The sequence below is a fragment of the Neopelma chrysocephalum genome, unplaced genomic scaffold (genome assembly GCF_003984885.1).
Source record: "Neopelma chrysocephalum unplaced genomic scaffold, ASM398488v2 Primary Assembly neopelma1_66, whole genome shotgun sequence".
NCBI classification, from domain to species: domain Eukaryota; kingdom Metazoa; phylum Chordata; class Aves; order Passeriformes; family Pipridae; genus Neopelma; species Neopelma chrysocephalum.
Window position 1 is genome coordinate 13,708,522 of NW_020897725.1, and position 16,397 is coordinate 13,724,918.

Below are 16,397 nucleotides of genomic sequence, written 5' to 3' on the forward strand. Positions count from 1 at the left end.
GATAAAAAAAGAGTAGAAAGGGAGCATTCACTGCAAACCACGAGCTGCATGAAAGGACAATGAAATAAGTTCATAATCAGAGGATAAGCAAAGCCAAGGACACAGCAATATTTAGACAGGAACTCACCCCCCCTGTGTGAACAGACGTTTAATAGCAAACACTTGCTAAACAAGTTTCAGAAAGTATAGAACGAGGCCCCAGTAATAATTATGTTTTAAAGCCTTATTCATCTACATGACAAGTTTAACTTCAAACAATTTTTAGATTGATCTAGCTCAGCCACTGAAACCTCCCCTCTTGGGAATTCTTCTAAAATTGGCTTATTTAAAATAAATCTAAATTAGTACATCCACACACACTTCCTACTACTAAATTAAAATTTAAATTTCATTATTTTCTCACATTAACAAGCTCCAATGTAAATTCCCTGACTGAACTAGGAACATAAAAAAAGCATCACTGAGACAGAATTTGCAGTGCTTCACTCTATGACATGAGGAACTCAAACAGGTACCCATGGTACCTGACACTGCCAAGTCACCTCCTGGTCTGGCCACAGAACAGTTACTTTTTTTCTAGACTATATATACACATACTTGTCCATTTCATTGTCTATACATACAGTTTCAGAAGTACATTTTCAAGCTTCCCAAGATGACATGCTCAGATTAGGTTATTCCTCAAACGACCCCTTGTTTCAGTCACACCCAGCACAGGTTGAAGTGACACAATGAGATACAAAATTCTACCTGTTTAAACACACAGTCTTCAGAATTACACGTATCTTATGGAATTTTGTGCTATGGCATTTAACTCTTCACACAGGTGTAAGAGTTAAAATTAAGCATCTTCTCCACCTTCTGATTATGAAGCAGCTTGTACAAGGGAACAAAATCAGGTTGTTGGGAAAGACTGTGGAGCCCAAAACTCCAAATGTCTGGAGGTATCTTGTATCTCTGAAAAGTTAAACATTTCAACACTTCCCTCAAAGACAGAGGCATTCTCAACTCCAGAGCTATCATGGCATACATATATTAACACTGGGACCTGCGCCATAACAACTCCACTTGGAGACAGAATACAAAGACAAAACACAACCGAGCAGCGCTACAAAAAAAAAAAAATTAGAACAGGACAAAAATTACAGCAGGAGGGAATGAATGACTCTCACCACACCTGTGATTAAAAAAAAATAAATAAATCCATTTCACAACCCAAATAGTAAGTAATAGAATTTGGTAGCACTGTGAACAGCTCAATGAGAACCCAATTCAAAAGACAACACTGATGGCAGCAAAGGAGAAAAACTCAAAGCAAGCTTTGGACTGATTTGATTATGTCATTATCCACAGTACTTTCCCATTTAAATCTATGTTTTGCTTCCACCTTGGCTGTGTCCAGTTTTGTGAAGTCATACAGTTAAGAAAAAAACCAAAACCAAAACTTTTCTTCCTTGAAACCCGGGCACCAGGTACCACAGGTCTTCACAGCTGCAGCAAAGCTATAAAGCAGGATGCTCATTCTAAAACTCTGTATTTAAAAGCACTAAGTTTCCTCTGAAAAGAGAACAGTAAAAGCAAACCAAATTAAAATGGAGAAGTTAAAGTGAATTGCACTAACCTGTGGTGCTCACAAAACACATAAAAAGATGCTACCTATTAAATCAGTCCTGATTATATAAAACTACAGACACCACCTCAGCCTCGAGGATTTAAAAAACCACTTCCTGGCCAGAACTGAAAACTCTCTTCAAAGCACTAATTCTTAGAAATGGCTACCAAAGGGGACTGTGTACCAACAAATTACAGCTCTGGTGTAAGACATGAGATACTCAAGTTCACTCCAGCTGGGGTTGATGCTATTCAGGCCTGTCTTTTTCCAATTTTTATAGTATAAAACATATAATGAAATGTTTAAGTGTGAGGGGAAAAAAAAACCAAAAAAAGCCTTGCACTGAGTTCAAAGTGCTGCACTTCCCTAGTCAATAGGGTAAGAGATACTTTACATTCTAGTGGGCTGCTTTGTGAGTACATCAGAAAGGATGCATGATACTAAAACAAATTAATTGGACAATGCATGGAACAGATCCCTACCCACAGCCACTACAGCTACAACTAAGTAATATTTTCCACCACTTACTTTTTTGTAGTTCATAACTTACCAAAAATAAGATACTGGAGGCTGACTTTTCTTCATTTTCAGATTTAGTAATATTTTCTGGTAGGTTGAGTATTAAGAAATTCCATCACTAAAAATATGACCAAGTATTTTGCTTAAACGTGACAAAAAAATTAGGGGAGGCAAAACACCACAGAATTTTGACAAGTCTTACAAGTTCTGTAAAGCTGTTGTCAGTACATGCTTAGCTGACACGAACAAGACTTCCATCAGGCACGTAAAGTTCCTCATTAGTTAGAGCTGTCTATGTTTGCAAAACCAATTTAGCAGTTAGAAGTTTACTGCGTTCATCAGCTCAATCCTCAAAATTTCTGGAAAGCCAGAAGTGTTCAGAAAGACTGGTTTCTGAACCGGAGAAATCTTTCCCTCCTACACAGTTCTAAGTGGGCAAAAGAGCATCATATGATAATGTAAGACATATTTTCTCTCGCACAGTTAAAACATTTGTATGTCTTTCCCACCCTTCTGTGAAACAGAGGCAGAGTGGTGGTGACAGCAGTGAAGGAGGGGGTACAAATTGTGAAAAAAAGAACTTTCCTGGAAGTCAGAAAGGTTTGGCTGTTCCTCTGTACTTTTTCTATGTGTTACAACACACCACTACACACGTACGAGCACACACGATTCTGTGAAAGTGGAAAAACTTCGAGACAAGAAAAAATAAGTCCACAAAATCCCATTTAAGTGCAGAATCAGTAAGAGAACCACTGCTGAACACAATGTTTCACTTTTCGATAGCAGACAGGATCCTCCAGTTCACCAAGCAAAGGAGAAAGTTTGGTTTGCACATCTGACACCACCAATTCTCTCTTCACCAAACAACTACCTCATCTTTAGCCACCTGAAGACTACACAGCTGGCTGAGGCGACACAGTGATACGGAATCTTTTCCTTCCTTAGGAAAATATACTGGTCACGACAACAATACACCTGGAAAAGCTATGCTGTGTGTTGTAGGCTGTAACTTTGTCAAAGGCAATTTCAATTTTAGGAAAAACTCTCACACAAAAAGGAAGAGAGCTGAAACTACGCAAAGTTCTCACTCCCTCCTCTACATGTGGCAGCTTACAGTGAGTTTCAGCTTTAATTTACTGTCTAAAATTAAGCCAAAGAAACTGGGCGACTCTGTGATATCAGCAGATTTAGTACAGTAAGAGCAGGTCCAGATCCACCCCCAAAAGAACAGAAAAAGCCTTTCTAAGAAGAGAAGGGCACAACTTTGACAGGAGGTTTCAGCTGCTGCTGAAACACAAGCCAGTAGGACACTGGTGGAGTTAAATTCCATGAGATGAAGAAGTTGCCACTTCTACTACCCCAAGTAAGGCATGAGCACACCTTTCCCTGCATCACATTTTGGGACTAAAGACTCCTAAAGAGAATCAACATCCAACATCTCATATCTTCAAGAAAATACATGGGAGGTAAAAACAAGCACATGCACTGAAAACCAAAAAAGATTTACAAGTTTCAACAGTCTATTCACAGTTTTAAAAACTAAACAAGTAAGAAAATAACCTTAATTTCACTGATTTGATAAAGTTGTTTCTTGTGCTGGGTAAAAAAGTTTTTATTTCACATGCAAAGCCATAATCCCTTCCACAAAGTCACTCTTTTTCAGACAACCACTGCTTCAACAGTAAATTACGACCTTGTGTAGCAGGCAAAACCCAAAAATCCTTTCAAAGAACAAGAAAGGAATCTACAATGTGCAAGTTTAGAATTTATAAGTACATCAACACCAAGGAGTGTAGTTCCAGAAGTTTATTCAACTTTTAATCAAGTCTTTTAACTGAATGAGACTATTTCTATTATGCCACTTTGACATTTTTCTGTCCTTATAGAAAAAGACAAACCAAAAAGTAGCAGTATCAAACCTTTTCTTTAAAAAACAAAGAATTCTCTCTTAGATTTTCATATTTTTTACTTTCCACAGTTTCTTGAAGGCAAAAAAAAGGTATGGGCACAATATCACAGCAAGTTCAACACCAAGGCAATAACTCAGACAGCACTTGGGGAGAAAGGAAAAGGGATCACAGGTTTCCTAACCATGGAAAGAGTGATTTCATGATGTCCCCCTCGTGCACAAAAACCACCTTACTCCAGACATAACAGCACATTTGAATGAAGTTTCCACGTTCGGCAGCAACTTTTTGAAATTAGTCACATGCGGCCTCCCAACTCTCTTGATACTGTTTCCAGAAAAAGAATTAAGCCTAAAATAGCAAACCCTGTGGCAAATGGAGCGATTACACTGGCAGGAGTCCAGCACCACCAGCACCCTCGAAATGGGCTTGGCTGCAGGGTCCAGTCTGGCAGCGGGAGCTGGAAGAACAAAGTAGCTCGTGTGGATCAGTGACCAAGCAGGGAGCGGCGTCGGGATCCGGGTTATGGCAGATAGGGATGGAGCGTTTACTTGGTGTCAAGGATCTGCTGACAGATGTGTAGAGAGGCTGGAGCTCTGCTGCGCTCACAGCAGCTGCAGCTCGGTGAGGGGTTGTAAACCACACTTCTGCTCTCTCCCCTGAACAGGATTTCAGTGTGTTTGGAATGGGACTTCCCTGGCAGCTCACAGGCCACATGTAGCCTTGCACAAGGCAGCGAAGCATCTTTCTGACAGTTCCTGTTTGCTGGTCCACCGGACAGCCACGCTCTCCTAAAAAACTCCAAGGCTTTGTGATTTTGGAGTGCAGCAGGAAGCTATCTGGGCTGCTGGAACCCACTGTGCTGCTGAGGCTCTCAGTGGATGATTTCACAGGAAGGAAGCAGAGCCTCACCATGTAGAGAACGACTCACAGCTCATAGCCCGGCACAGACACTGCCACTGCCCAGCTCTGCGCGGGGAAAGGGCTGAGCAACACAGATAAACTCGGAAGTAAACAAGGCACAAGATGAGCTCGGCTGGAGGGAGCAGAACAGCAGGAGCCCAAGACACACACTAGGAACAACACACAGCAACCCTGAACTTGGTGAAAGTTCTTCTACCTAGAGCCCGGAGTTAAGAGACGGTTGTTCCAGGAAGGGGAACACATCCTTTCACACTGAACATAGGTCCCTGAAGGTAAACAGCAACCACCAACTGGAGCTAAGATCATTCTGAGTGAAAAGGAAAGTGGTAGGATTGGACAGAGAGTAAATAAAAGAAGATAAAGAGACTCTCACACATAAAACTACTCTCAGCCCACACGCTGGTAATATTTTTAATTATTTGCCTCCTTAAGCACCATTTGGAACAAGCTGTATCACCAGGAAGTGAACACAACAGCCTCGGCAGCAACAGCACCATGAACACCTGTAAACTCAAAGTGTATCTATACCTGAGCAAGAGAACTCCACACTAGAAGACACCAAAGGATTACATCAATATTATACACAGCTATTGGTACAGAAATGTGCAAATGATGTTACACAAGAGAGCCAAATCATGAATGTCCCTCTGGACACACGAGCTGCAGAGACCTGTCTCTCTGCTGTGCTAGAGAGAGTTTTCGTGTGCTGCAGAAAGAAAAGAAAGTAAAAACAGAGAAGCTGTACTTCAAAACAATCATCCTGATTGTCTTTCTTGATTTTTGTCCCTTGTAGAGAACCAAATCAGACAAAAAAAAAAAAGGAAGCCAGCACCTAACTGTGGATCCCAAGACAGGAATGCTTTAATGCTTTTACAGAATAAGCATCTGTAAGAGGAGCGGTCAGAGACATCTCAGTTATAGGTCCTGTATTTCACTACACTACTCTTTGCTAGATTATCACCCTAAGGGAAGAGATTTTATGCAAAACCGTTGGGAACAGCAACATCAAATAAAGTTCCATTTATTTTAAAACTTTTCTAGAAGAAAACTAGGTGCCGGTCACACAAACACTGCAGTTTGTACATAAGAATTCTCACCACAGAAACAGCCTATAACACTGTCCCATAATGAACTGCACAAACTCGCGCAGTATTAACCTGTATTTCCCCTAAACAATATTAAATGTCTCTGAGCGAGTTGGTAACTCTTCTTTCCACGTCCACATTTCCTTTCACTCCCAGATTTCCCCATAGACAGAGCCCGAGGACACCTCAGGCAGCCCATCACCTCTCCCAGCTGCTCTCGACATGTGGACGCGCTTCTCCCGCACCTCCACAACACCAACTATCGCAGCGCGGCCGAACACGCGGCGAGCCGGGAATCCCAGGATGGAGCCGGGAGTGAGGAAATGGAGACCCCGCTCCGCGGCGGGAGCTGCGCCGGCCCCGGGGCTCGGCAGAGGGAGGGAAGAGCGGGGCAGGGGAGGAGAGCCTCCCCTCAGAGGGGCCTCCGGACACGCGGCCGCCCTGCCCGAGGTGGCGGCGGCGCCCTGACCCTCCTTCCTCCCCCGGCCGCGGCTCCAGCCAGGCCCGAGCCGCGGGGGGAGAGCGCTCCCGGGGCTCCCCGCGGACACGGGCCGGGAAAGCCCCTCCAAGGGGAGCGGGGGAGGGAAAGAAACCCGGTCGCAGCCTCACCGGGTCCGGCGGAGGGGGCTCCCGGGTACATGTCTCCGTGTGCGACGGCGGAGGCGGCGGCGGCTCCAGGGGAGGGCACGGGGGAGGGAGCGAGCCCGAGCCCCGGCTACGCTGTCGGGGGAAGGGGAGGAGGAGGAGGAAGGGGAGGGGAGGGGGGAGGAAAAGAAAAGGGGAGAGGAGGAAAAAAAAAAAAAAAAAGAAAAGAAAGAGGGAGGAGGAGGAGGGCCGGGAATCCAGGTTACTCGGCGGCACTGAGGAGCGGGGAGGGGAGAAGGGAGGAGCCGCGGGGTCACGGGGAAGGGGCGCTCCGCCCTCCGGCCCGGGCGGGCGGGAAGCGGGAGCAGAGCAGGAGAAGGAGAAGGAGGAGAATCACAGGAGCAGTTAGGTTGGAAAAGGTCTCTGAGATGACCGAGTGCAACCTATGGCCTCACACCAACAATGTCAGCCAGACCATGGCACTGAGTGCCACGTCCAGTCTTTCCTGAAACACCTCCAGGGACGGTGACTCCACGGCCTCCCTAGGCAGCACATTCCAATGTTTAATCACCCTTTCTGTGAAGAATTTCTTCCTAATGTCCAACCTAAACCTCCCTTGGCGCAGCTTAAGACTGTCCTCTCGTCCCGTCGCTTTCAATGAGACCTTGGAAAATGACTGTGTGCCTCCAGCTCTCTGCACTACCTCTCCTCCTGACACGTGTTTAAAAGGGATGCTGGAATGATACCGGTATTACGCATACGTATGCTCTGTTTACTTGAAATTTGGATTTGATTGTTTCACTTCTCTTATTCCTCCTGTAGCTGTGAACACCTCAGGTCACCTCATGGATCTTGCACCTCTGTACCATGTCCTATGGACATAGATACTTTTAGTCGTATCTATGAAACTCAGCTGTATCAGTGATGATAGTTCCTGCAGGAACTGTCATGCTTTTGTAATCATCTAAGTGGTACCTCTTCCTTTCAGCAGAAGAAAGGAGGAAAAAAAAATCTTAAACCTACTAAGGAGTCAAAGAGCAATTTAACGATGCTCACTTCCACCAGGAGTTACCTACAGAGTTACAGTACAGCACCACGATCCATCCTTTAAATCACCTCCTCCATGTCAATGTGGAAACCTATAATAAATTCATGCAGTTTGCACTCCAGATCAGTCAAGCCCCTTCAAATTCAACCGAATTCCTTCACTAAATATTATCTGCCAAAGGACAAGGCAAACATACGGCTTCTATGGTTTGTCAAACCAATTAATATCCTCCTTCATCAGTTCATATTTGAAGTGATAACGAAGCATCTCAGTGCTCCAAAGTGTTTACCCTTTTGGGTCGTACTTGTAGATATTTAAGGGCTGCTATTAACAGCTCAGCTTTCACTTCAACTGAACTGTTCCTGAAACCATTGTCACCACTAGAGTTTCCACTGGAGTGATTTCAGATTTGTCTCCATTCCAAGCTTCTCAAGTTGCTGGAAAGTAAAGATTTACCCACAAGTATAAACAAATAAAGGACAAAATTATGGGTCAACTTTAGTTTTAAAGTAAAACCAGGCAACTCTAGTAAAAAGATAAACAAGGGAGCTGGCAAGGGGGTTGCTGTTTTCCTCTCTGTGAGGAGCTGGGTAACATTTTTTCACAACCACCCAAACCCAAGACCCAGAAGAGAGTTATCTCAGGCAAATTTGGCTTTTCTGCTGAGGTGACAGGAAGAAGCCATGCAGTCCCTGTATTGACATCTGTTTTTTTTGATGCTATTATTTAAATCAATCTCTTCAATCTAATCAGGAATATAACTTCCCTGACAATTACACAGACTATCATGCCTGTTAGACCTGCATTTAAGAAAAAAAGAACATAAAAGTAAACTGACAGGTTTCTAGAAATGTCCACTTGACTAATTTGGTCACCTTGATGAGCAGCACTGACTAACACTGAGGCTAAAAGTACATTATGGTACTCTGGTAGCAGTTTGAAAATAACACGCTAACAAGCAACAGAAGACAGGTGAAATACAAGGGGAGGTTTTACAAAACAGTAAACACATACCCAACACTTCTCTCCAGCTCCACAGGATGCTCTGAAATTGATTTCAGAAGTTCCCTGAAAAATAGAGATCCTGAAAACAGCAATTAATACCTTGAACGTCTTAGAGTGCAACATAATTGTATTGATTTAAAGCTGATTCCTGTGGATTTAGCACTTCATAAGCAAAAGGGCTTATCACCGTTTATACAGAACTGCAGGACTGCACAGTTAAATAATAAATTAGTTAAATAGTTTTATTTAAGCACTATTTTCTCATGTAGAAGTGCTGCTGCTCCTGGAGGCATATTTTCATGGTACTGAGTTCTTGCAGCATCATTTCTGTGCATCTGAGGAAAGAGAGTTACAGCTCTCTTCTTCCTCTGTTCACACACTCATTTTGGGCCATGTCACTTGCTTTATTTCTAATGCTTTCTGTCACTGACAACTGATGTTTTGAAGAACAGTGAAACCTAATTATGTCTTACCGGGAGATTTCACCCAAAAAAGGCCTCCATTCTTGAAAAGGTTTGATCTGAAAGAGAGGTTTGAAAGCTCTGTAACAGCATTCTTTTATAGCACGTTCTTTATATGCTGTATTAACAATTATATGGTAGTATAAGAACAGCTGCTTAAACACTTAAAATTAGGTTTCTCTAAAGAAAAAAATGAGTGACTGTTGGACACAATACCTGTCCTAACTGCTGGATTCCAAGACAACATTTCCCAGAACTCTCACAGAATATCTTCTGTGATATCTCTCACGGAAGAAATCATTATTTTTGAAAAAAAAAGAGAATGGTCTAATCTTTTTGGAAGCAAAGATAGTATTTAGGAGCAGCTTTTAAAACTCATTTATAGCAGCAGCAATCTAGGGAAAATTATATGGCTTTTCTTTTGATGAGAAAACATATATTGATCGCCATAAGTACCAACTCTTCCCTTTTAAAACTAAATTACTTTAAAAGCCCCAGAGATTTTTAAATATCTTGTAGTAATTGCTTACAATAATACAGTGGCAAAAATTTTTGTTCAGAGCAGAAAGATGTAAATTTTATTCTTGACTTGGAGGGGATTTAAGCTTATATTTTCTGTCTTATAACTTTTAAGATGTTACCTGGAGTGTGTGCATTAGACCTGTCATGTACTCTGTGTTCTGCTTTGCATAAGAATTTTAAATCAGAACAAAAGTGAAGAAGACCATGGCTTTATGATCTAAATGTGTTCATATGGCTACAAAAACTTTGAGGGTCTGGTCCCTACTCAAGGACTGTTTGTTATTTCAACAATTAATGATTTAATCACAATTAATCCACAGTAGATGAACCAAAACCTGATTTTTGTCTTTCTACAATAAGATAACTGTTCCAACTACTAAGCTACAAAGCCACATTTGATTCCTTTTCTTAAATTAATTACAATATTTATTTAAAAAAAAAAGTATTTATTATTACTAGATTACAAACTTAAGTTTACTCAAAAAGACAACTTTTCCAGGTGATCAGGGCCAACAATACAGCAATTAGACACTATGAAAAAGATGCAGCACCACCTATTGGGGATGTGTTACATACACTGATTATTACAATTCTAAGTAGTATCAGAGTTGTGTTCTGTGTTGTACTGACCTTGTTATAAGGAAACAAAACCAAAAAAACCTACCCAAGGAGAAAAGGAGTTTCTAAAAAGAAGATAAAGGAAACAAATACTGTACCCAAAACTGCTCATCAACAGAATTCAAGATAGCAACTTGAAGGTCTACAGTTCTTATATCAAACTCTAAACTCTACCAGATCAGTACGGCACAGCAGGCACAACTGCAAAAAAACAGTGGAAAACAGCTGCAGGAGGGGATAACTGTCCTGGTTAACAGCACATAAACAGGGACTCAAATTAGATGAGTAAAACCAGCCCAGAGAAGCTGTGTCTGCCCCATCCCTGGAAGTGTTCTAGGCCAGGCTGGATAGGGCTCTCAACAAGCTGGTCTAGTGGAAGGGGGGTTGGAACAAGATGGTCTTTAAGGTTCCTTCTAACCCAAACCATTCTATGACTTTATGTCTCTATAATTATCTACCAACACCTTCCCACTTGTGGAAGTTGGAAAGAATTTAACCTTTAGGTTAGAAAAGATCATAGAGTCCAACCATTAACCCAGCACTGTCTAGTCTACCACTAAACCATGTCCCTCAGTACTACATCTACATGTCTTCTAAAATACCTCCAGGATTGTTGACTCAATCACTTCCCTGGGCAGCCTGTTCCAATCCTTGACAATCCTTCCTATGGAGAAATTTTTTCTAATATCCATTCTAAACCTCCCATCGTGCAACTTGAGGCCATTTCCTCTTGTCCTGTTGTTTGTTACTTGGGAGAAAAGACCAACCCCACTTGGCTACAACCTCCTTTCCAGGAAGCTCCTTCCCCAGCTCTGTTACTCTTCCTCAGAGAGACCCCAGCACCTCAATGTCTTTCCTGTAGTAAAGAACCCAAATCTGAACACAGAATTCAAGGTGAGGCCTCACTATTGCCTTTGGCCACTGAGAAAGTGAAGCCTTGAGAGCTGGAGAAAGGCTTGCTTTTAAGAAAGAAGGAAGAATCACCTCATGAAAATTAAAAGCAACAACAAAATAGTTAATCAAGGGCAGGGAAAGAGAAAAGAACTATCAACTTCAGGTCTCCTTAGTGAAGAACTCTTGAGTTTGACAGCTTTGATGAATACCAGTGACCTCAGTCATGTTCTAACAATAAGGCATCAGCTCTGTAGTGGTGCACACTCACAGCTAATTTAAAATGAAGTGCTAAGGACTGACTGCTTTGCATATGCAGCAATAATAATGGATAAAGCATCAGAACGAATATGTAGTGATAATGATTGGGAGAACTAATTGCAAGGTTTTGTTTTAAATTTTGAAACTGTCACAACTCGTCAGTGTTCTAAGCACTTGCAGCACAGGAATCTCTAATTCTTTAAATGCTGCATGTATATACACACACAAAACAAGTTAATTGCATTTTGCTGATGTGTTCCTTTCTTGGCTGCTAAGCAATCCACAAGCATATCCTGCCAGATCTCTGCCACTGCTCTTTACCATCATCTAAGTGTAAAATATCCACTTCAGGGAAGTTTCATAGCCAAGTTGTGTGTTTTGTTTATCATGAAGACAGTCCTGTGCAATCCTGTAACAGCTTGCCAGTAAAACAGTTGTATTATCATCTAAACCTCATCACTCTGGAAATAAGTCACTGCCCTGGAATTGTAGAATACACAGGAGCATGTAAAAACTTTTTTTTTTTTTAAGCCCTCATCTATTTGCTATATCTTCATGCAGAATGGAGACTACTCTTCTCCAGAAGAATGACAGTGTGTTAGATGGTAAAGGGTACAGACAGTTACAGGATCAGAGGTGAAAAGAATGTGCCTCTGCAAATTTCTAGACCCTTGGCCTCCCTTGGAATTAAGCTTTATTAACCAGCAACCCTGACCAGATAAATAGGCTTCAAAAAGATTTTGAAGCAGCACAACTGGAGGTTTTTTTGCTTTCTTATTACAAAGCGATTTGTTTTCATCAGAACTTTATTCTGAGCTCCTACAGAGCAGCTTTATCAGTGTCACTCAATAGATGCAGCAAGACAGCCATGAAGCAAGGATGCAGGCAAATCTCATTTAATTAACATCTTTGCCAACCAAAGCCTAAGCTTATGTGAATGTCACATTTAAATTTTAGGTCTTCATATTTTATTTTTTAACAACACATCAGCATTTCTCAAAATTTTTAGCTTAAGGACTGTTATACCAGAACCATTATCATCATCATCATCATGGCTAGGCTTCGCGAATGAAGATTTGGGAAGGGCTCTACCCACATTTGCTACCAGAACCATTATAAAACCATGTCTATTAAACCTTTAATTTTGTTGTCTGTTTGCACCTTCTCCCGGGCCAGCATCATTGGCAAGTTCATTTGATTGAAAAGGAACCTTATTTCCATGTTGCTAGTTTCCAGTCAGATCATCTCATGGACCACTGGCACAGGAGGGTTTGGCAACACTGGAGTGAGGGACAGTCAAGGCAGATTCATGCAAGTCATTTGTGAAATCCCATCCTCAAGCACCCAATAACGACACAGATTCCAGGATATTACATCCCACTGGGAAGATGCATTTATTTGCTACTTTGAGTTAGATATAAAAATGTAGACCAATTGCCCTGTGCCTTCAATAGGAAGTTTAAGTAAATGCTTAAATTCAGAGCTGGTGACTCCACTTAATAGGGTTAAGCACCCACAAGTCAAGCACTGCAAGGCTCTGAATTTTTCATCTCCATCAGTGAGTAGTGTCAGATCTTCATTTAGTGAAATTCTGAGTTGTTTCTGATCATTAGGAAGGGATGGATACAAGAGGTCAAGTCCCTCTTGGCTACCTCAGTTTTCACTTGTAATGGTCTAATATATCCTCAGGTTTTTACGAGGGAACATTATAACAGCAGGGTGTCAGATATGCTTTGCTGGTAATGGAGAAGTGTCATTTTAGGATTCTAAGCTTTCAAGCTTTTTGCAAATTATCAAATAATTTTGTTCTAGCTTATTTTTGAAAGTTTGACTTATTTATAATAGAATGGTTTGAGTTGGAAGGGACTTTTACAGGTCAGCTAGTCCAGCCCCAATGCAAAGAGCAGGGACATCTTTTCCTAGATCAAGTTGTTCAGAGCCCCGTCCACCCTGGGTGGCATCCCATCCCTCAGGCATGTCAGTCACACCTCTCACCTTGGAGGCATCTGGAAATCTGCTGAGGGTGCACTCAAACCCCCTGCTCATGGCATTGATGAACATATTAAACCATTCTGGTGCCAATACGGACCCCTGAGGGACACCCCTCATCACTGATCTCCAGCTGGACATCGAGCACTGGATGTGACTGATTCCTCATCCACTGAGCAGTCTATCCATCAAATCCCTCTCTCCAATTTAGAGAGAAGAATGTTGTGGGGATCTGTGTCAAAGGCTTGACAGAAATCCAGATAAATGACATCTGTAGCCCTTCCTTTCTCCACTGATGGAGTCATTCCAACATAGAAGGCCCTTAAGTTGGTCAGGAAGGACTCGCCCATGGTGAAGCCGTGCTGGCTGTCCCAAATCACCTCCCTGTTCTTCATGTGCTTTGGCAGGAAGAAGGAGGATCTAGGAGGATCCATGATCTTCCCATGCACAGAGTGAGGCTTATCAAATGCACATCTGTCAAGAACACGAAAAAACCTGAGCGATCATTTCTTTTCCACAGTCTGATTATTCCTTTGGAGCGAAATGCTGGAATTCGCTGGGGCTCATCAGAATAACAGAATCAGAGAATAGCTCAGGTTGGAAGGGACCACAGTGGGTCCAACTCCCCTGCTGAAGCAGGGTCATCCCAGAGCACATGACACAGGATTGCACCCAGACAGTTCTGGAATATCTCCAGTGAGGGAGACTCCACAATTTCTCGGGGCAACTTGTTCCAGTGTGCAGTCACGCATATCGGAAAGAAATTCTTCCTCATATTCAGGTGGAAGAAGTCAGGTTACACAGAGTACAGAGTTCTGGAGAAGCCAGGCAGTGGGAAGTTTTCACCAGTGGTTCATTCTGCACTTTTTTTTCCCTATTACATGTAAGTTACAGAAAATGGCACGGTTTGCGAGGCAGTGACACCCCAAATAGCGGGGGGGGGGGGGGGGGGTGTGTTTGTCCCTCAAGTTGCACCAGGGAGGATTAGTTTGGATACTAGGGAAAATTTCTTCACCAAAGGAGTTTTCCAGCCCTGGCACTGCCCAAGGCGGTGATGGAGTCCCCACCCCTGGAGGGATTTAAAAGCCGTGTGGATGTGGCACTTGGGGACACGGGTGGGCTTGGCAGTGCTGGGAGAACTGCTGGACTCGGTGATCAGGGCTATTCCAGGGCATTGGATGTTTAGGAAGGAATTCTTCGCTGTGAGGGCGGGGAGGAACGGCGGGGGGGAGGGGCGAGCGCCCGCCCGCCATGCGCGGCGGGTCACGGGGCGTGACGTCTCCGATGACATCACAGCACATCCATTATAAAGCCGCGCCTCGCCTCCCACCCCCTCTCGCTCCGCGGCGGCCCAAGGTGCTGAGTCCTTCTCACGAAGCTAAGGCCGAACCACCCGGCGACCAGCACCGCGCCCCGCCATGGCCTCCGTCTCCGAGCTCGCCTGCATCTACTCCGCCCTCATCCTGCACGACGACGAGGTCACCGTGACGGTGAGTGCGGCCGCACAAGATGGCGGCGGCGGGCGCGCGGCATGGCCGCCTGAGAGGCCGCGCCACGCCGGGCCGGGCGCGCTCTCACCGCCACCCTCTCGTTGCAGGAGGACAAGATCAACGCGCTCATCAAGGCGGCCGGAGTGAACGTGGAGCCATTCTGGCCGGGGCTGTTCGCCAAGGTGGGCGAGAGGGGCCGCGGGCCGGGCTGGGGCGGCGTGTGGCGCTCCCCTAACCCCAACCCCCACCCCGTGTTAACGAGGCATCGCTGCCGCTCATTGTTCCCCGCAGGCGCTGGCGAACATCGACATCGGGAGCCTGATCTGTAACGTGGGCGCGGGCGGCGGAGGGGCCCCGGCTGCCGCCGCCCCCGCGGGAGGTGCCGCGCCCGCCGGAGGAGCCGCCCCCGGTGAGTGGCGGCTGTGCCCGGCCGGAGCATGGAAACGGGGATCTATGGGATGGGTTGGGGTAGGAAGGAGCTTAGAGGTCAGCTAGTCAACCCCCCTGCCATAGGCAGGAACATCTCCACTAGAAGAGGTTGCTCAGAGCCTCATCCAGCCCGGTCTTGAACACTTCCAGGGATGGGGCATCCGCAGCTTTGGAGGGACCAGTCACAGGCGCTGCTTTAATGTGGCTTGTGCCTCACAGTCTGTGCGTGAGTCTTCGTAGAGCAAAGCACCCTCCCCTTTGAAAAGGCTGATGTTGCACGTTTAGTCAGTGTTGCAGCATTAGTGTTACCTCAGAGTTAGGGCTAATCTTCCCATATGTCATCAGGGTCTCCTCTAAAGTTTTTCAGATTTGATAGAAATTAATTTTGACGGCACAAAACCACATTCCTAGTAGTGCAGACACTGGTCTCCTTGCCTTGCTGTCTTAGATTTTTAGGACTGCTCGGGTCTTGCTTCTTGATGTTACAGTTAGTATATGTGAAGCTTTCTGTGGCAGGTGACTTTTCTGAGCTGATAACATAGGCATAAAACCTGACTCCTTTCTCCTTTTCTAGCTGAGGAGAAGAAAGAAGAGGAAAAGAAAGAAGAATCAGAGGAATCTGATGACGACATGGGCTTTGGTCTTTTTGACTAATTAAGTTTTGTACCTGCCTGTAATAAAGAACATCTACTTGTACTCCTGTGTCTCACGTGGATCAGTGTGAAGGGGAGTGGGTGGAGCCATGAGGGTGTTATCTGTGGATGCTAAAACTGTCTTTGTGGAGTACAAAAAACCAACAAGTTGTAAAGCCCCAGATTAATGCACAAACAGACTTAAGGCTACTAATTGCGTCCATAACCTATGGACAAAGGTGGGAATGTAATCCCACTGAGCATGGGATGTGTCAACAGCTTAGAACTACAGGATGTGGTGTTTATCAGAAGTGCTCAGACTTGACTGGTTACAGCTCAAGAGAAGCTGTAACATTTTGAATTCAAGCCTTCCCAACAGTTCAGCTCCCACCTCGTCCCAGGTGATGGGACACAGCAGG

At 44.1% G+C, this 16,397-nt stretch overlaps 2 protein-coding genes across 3 annotated transcripts in view; one reads left to right on the top strand and one right to left on the bottom strand.

Annotated features, from left to right (window-relative positions):
- The window catches only part of AGO2 (argonaute RISC catalytic component 2), a 48,107-nt gene extending 41,193 nt beyond the window's left edge, over positions 1 to 6,914 (bottom strand). For both annotated transcript variants that reach the window (XM_027684393.1, XM_027684392.1), the window contains exon 1: positions 6,657 to 6,914. In XM_027684393.1, coding sequence (XP_027540194.1) covers positions 6,657 to 6,687 — 31 coding nt within the window. In that variant the 5' untranslated portion in view covers positions 6,688 to 6,914. The remainder of the gene's footprint in view (positions 1 to 6,656) is intronic.
- Positions 6,915 to 14,715: 7,801 nt separating this feature from the next.
- RPLP1 (ribosomal protein lateral stalk subunit P1) lies at positions 14,716 to 16,042 on the top strand. Its single transcript, XM_027684435.1, has 4 exons — positions 14,716 to 14,917; positions 15,025 to 15,099; positions 15,209 to 15,326; positions 15,921 to 16,042. Exons 1-4 carry the CDS (start codon positions 14,846 to 14,848, stop codon positions 15,998 to 16,000), a joined length of 345 nt encoding a protein of 114 aa, XP_027540236.1. The 5' UTR covers positions 14,716 to 14,845; the 3' UTR covers positions 16,001 to 16,042.
- The last annotated feature ends 355 nt before the right edge of the window (positions 16,043 to 16,397 follow it).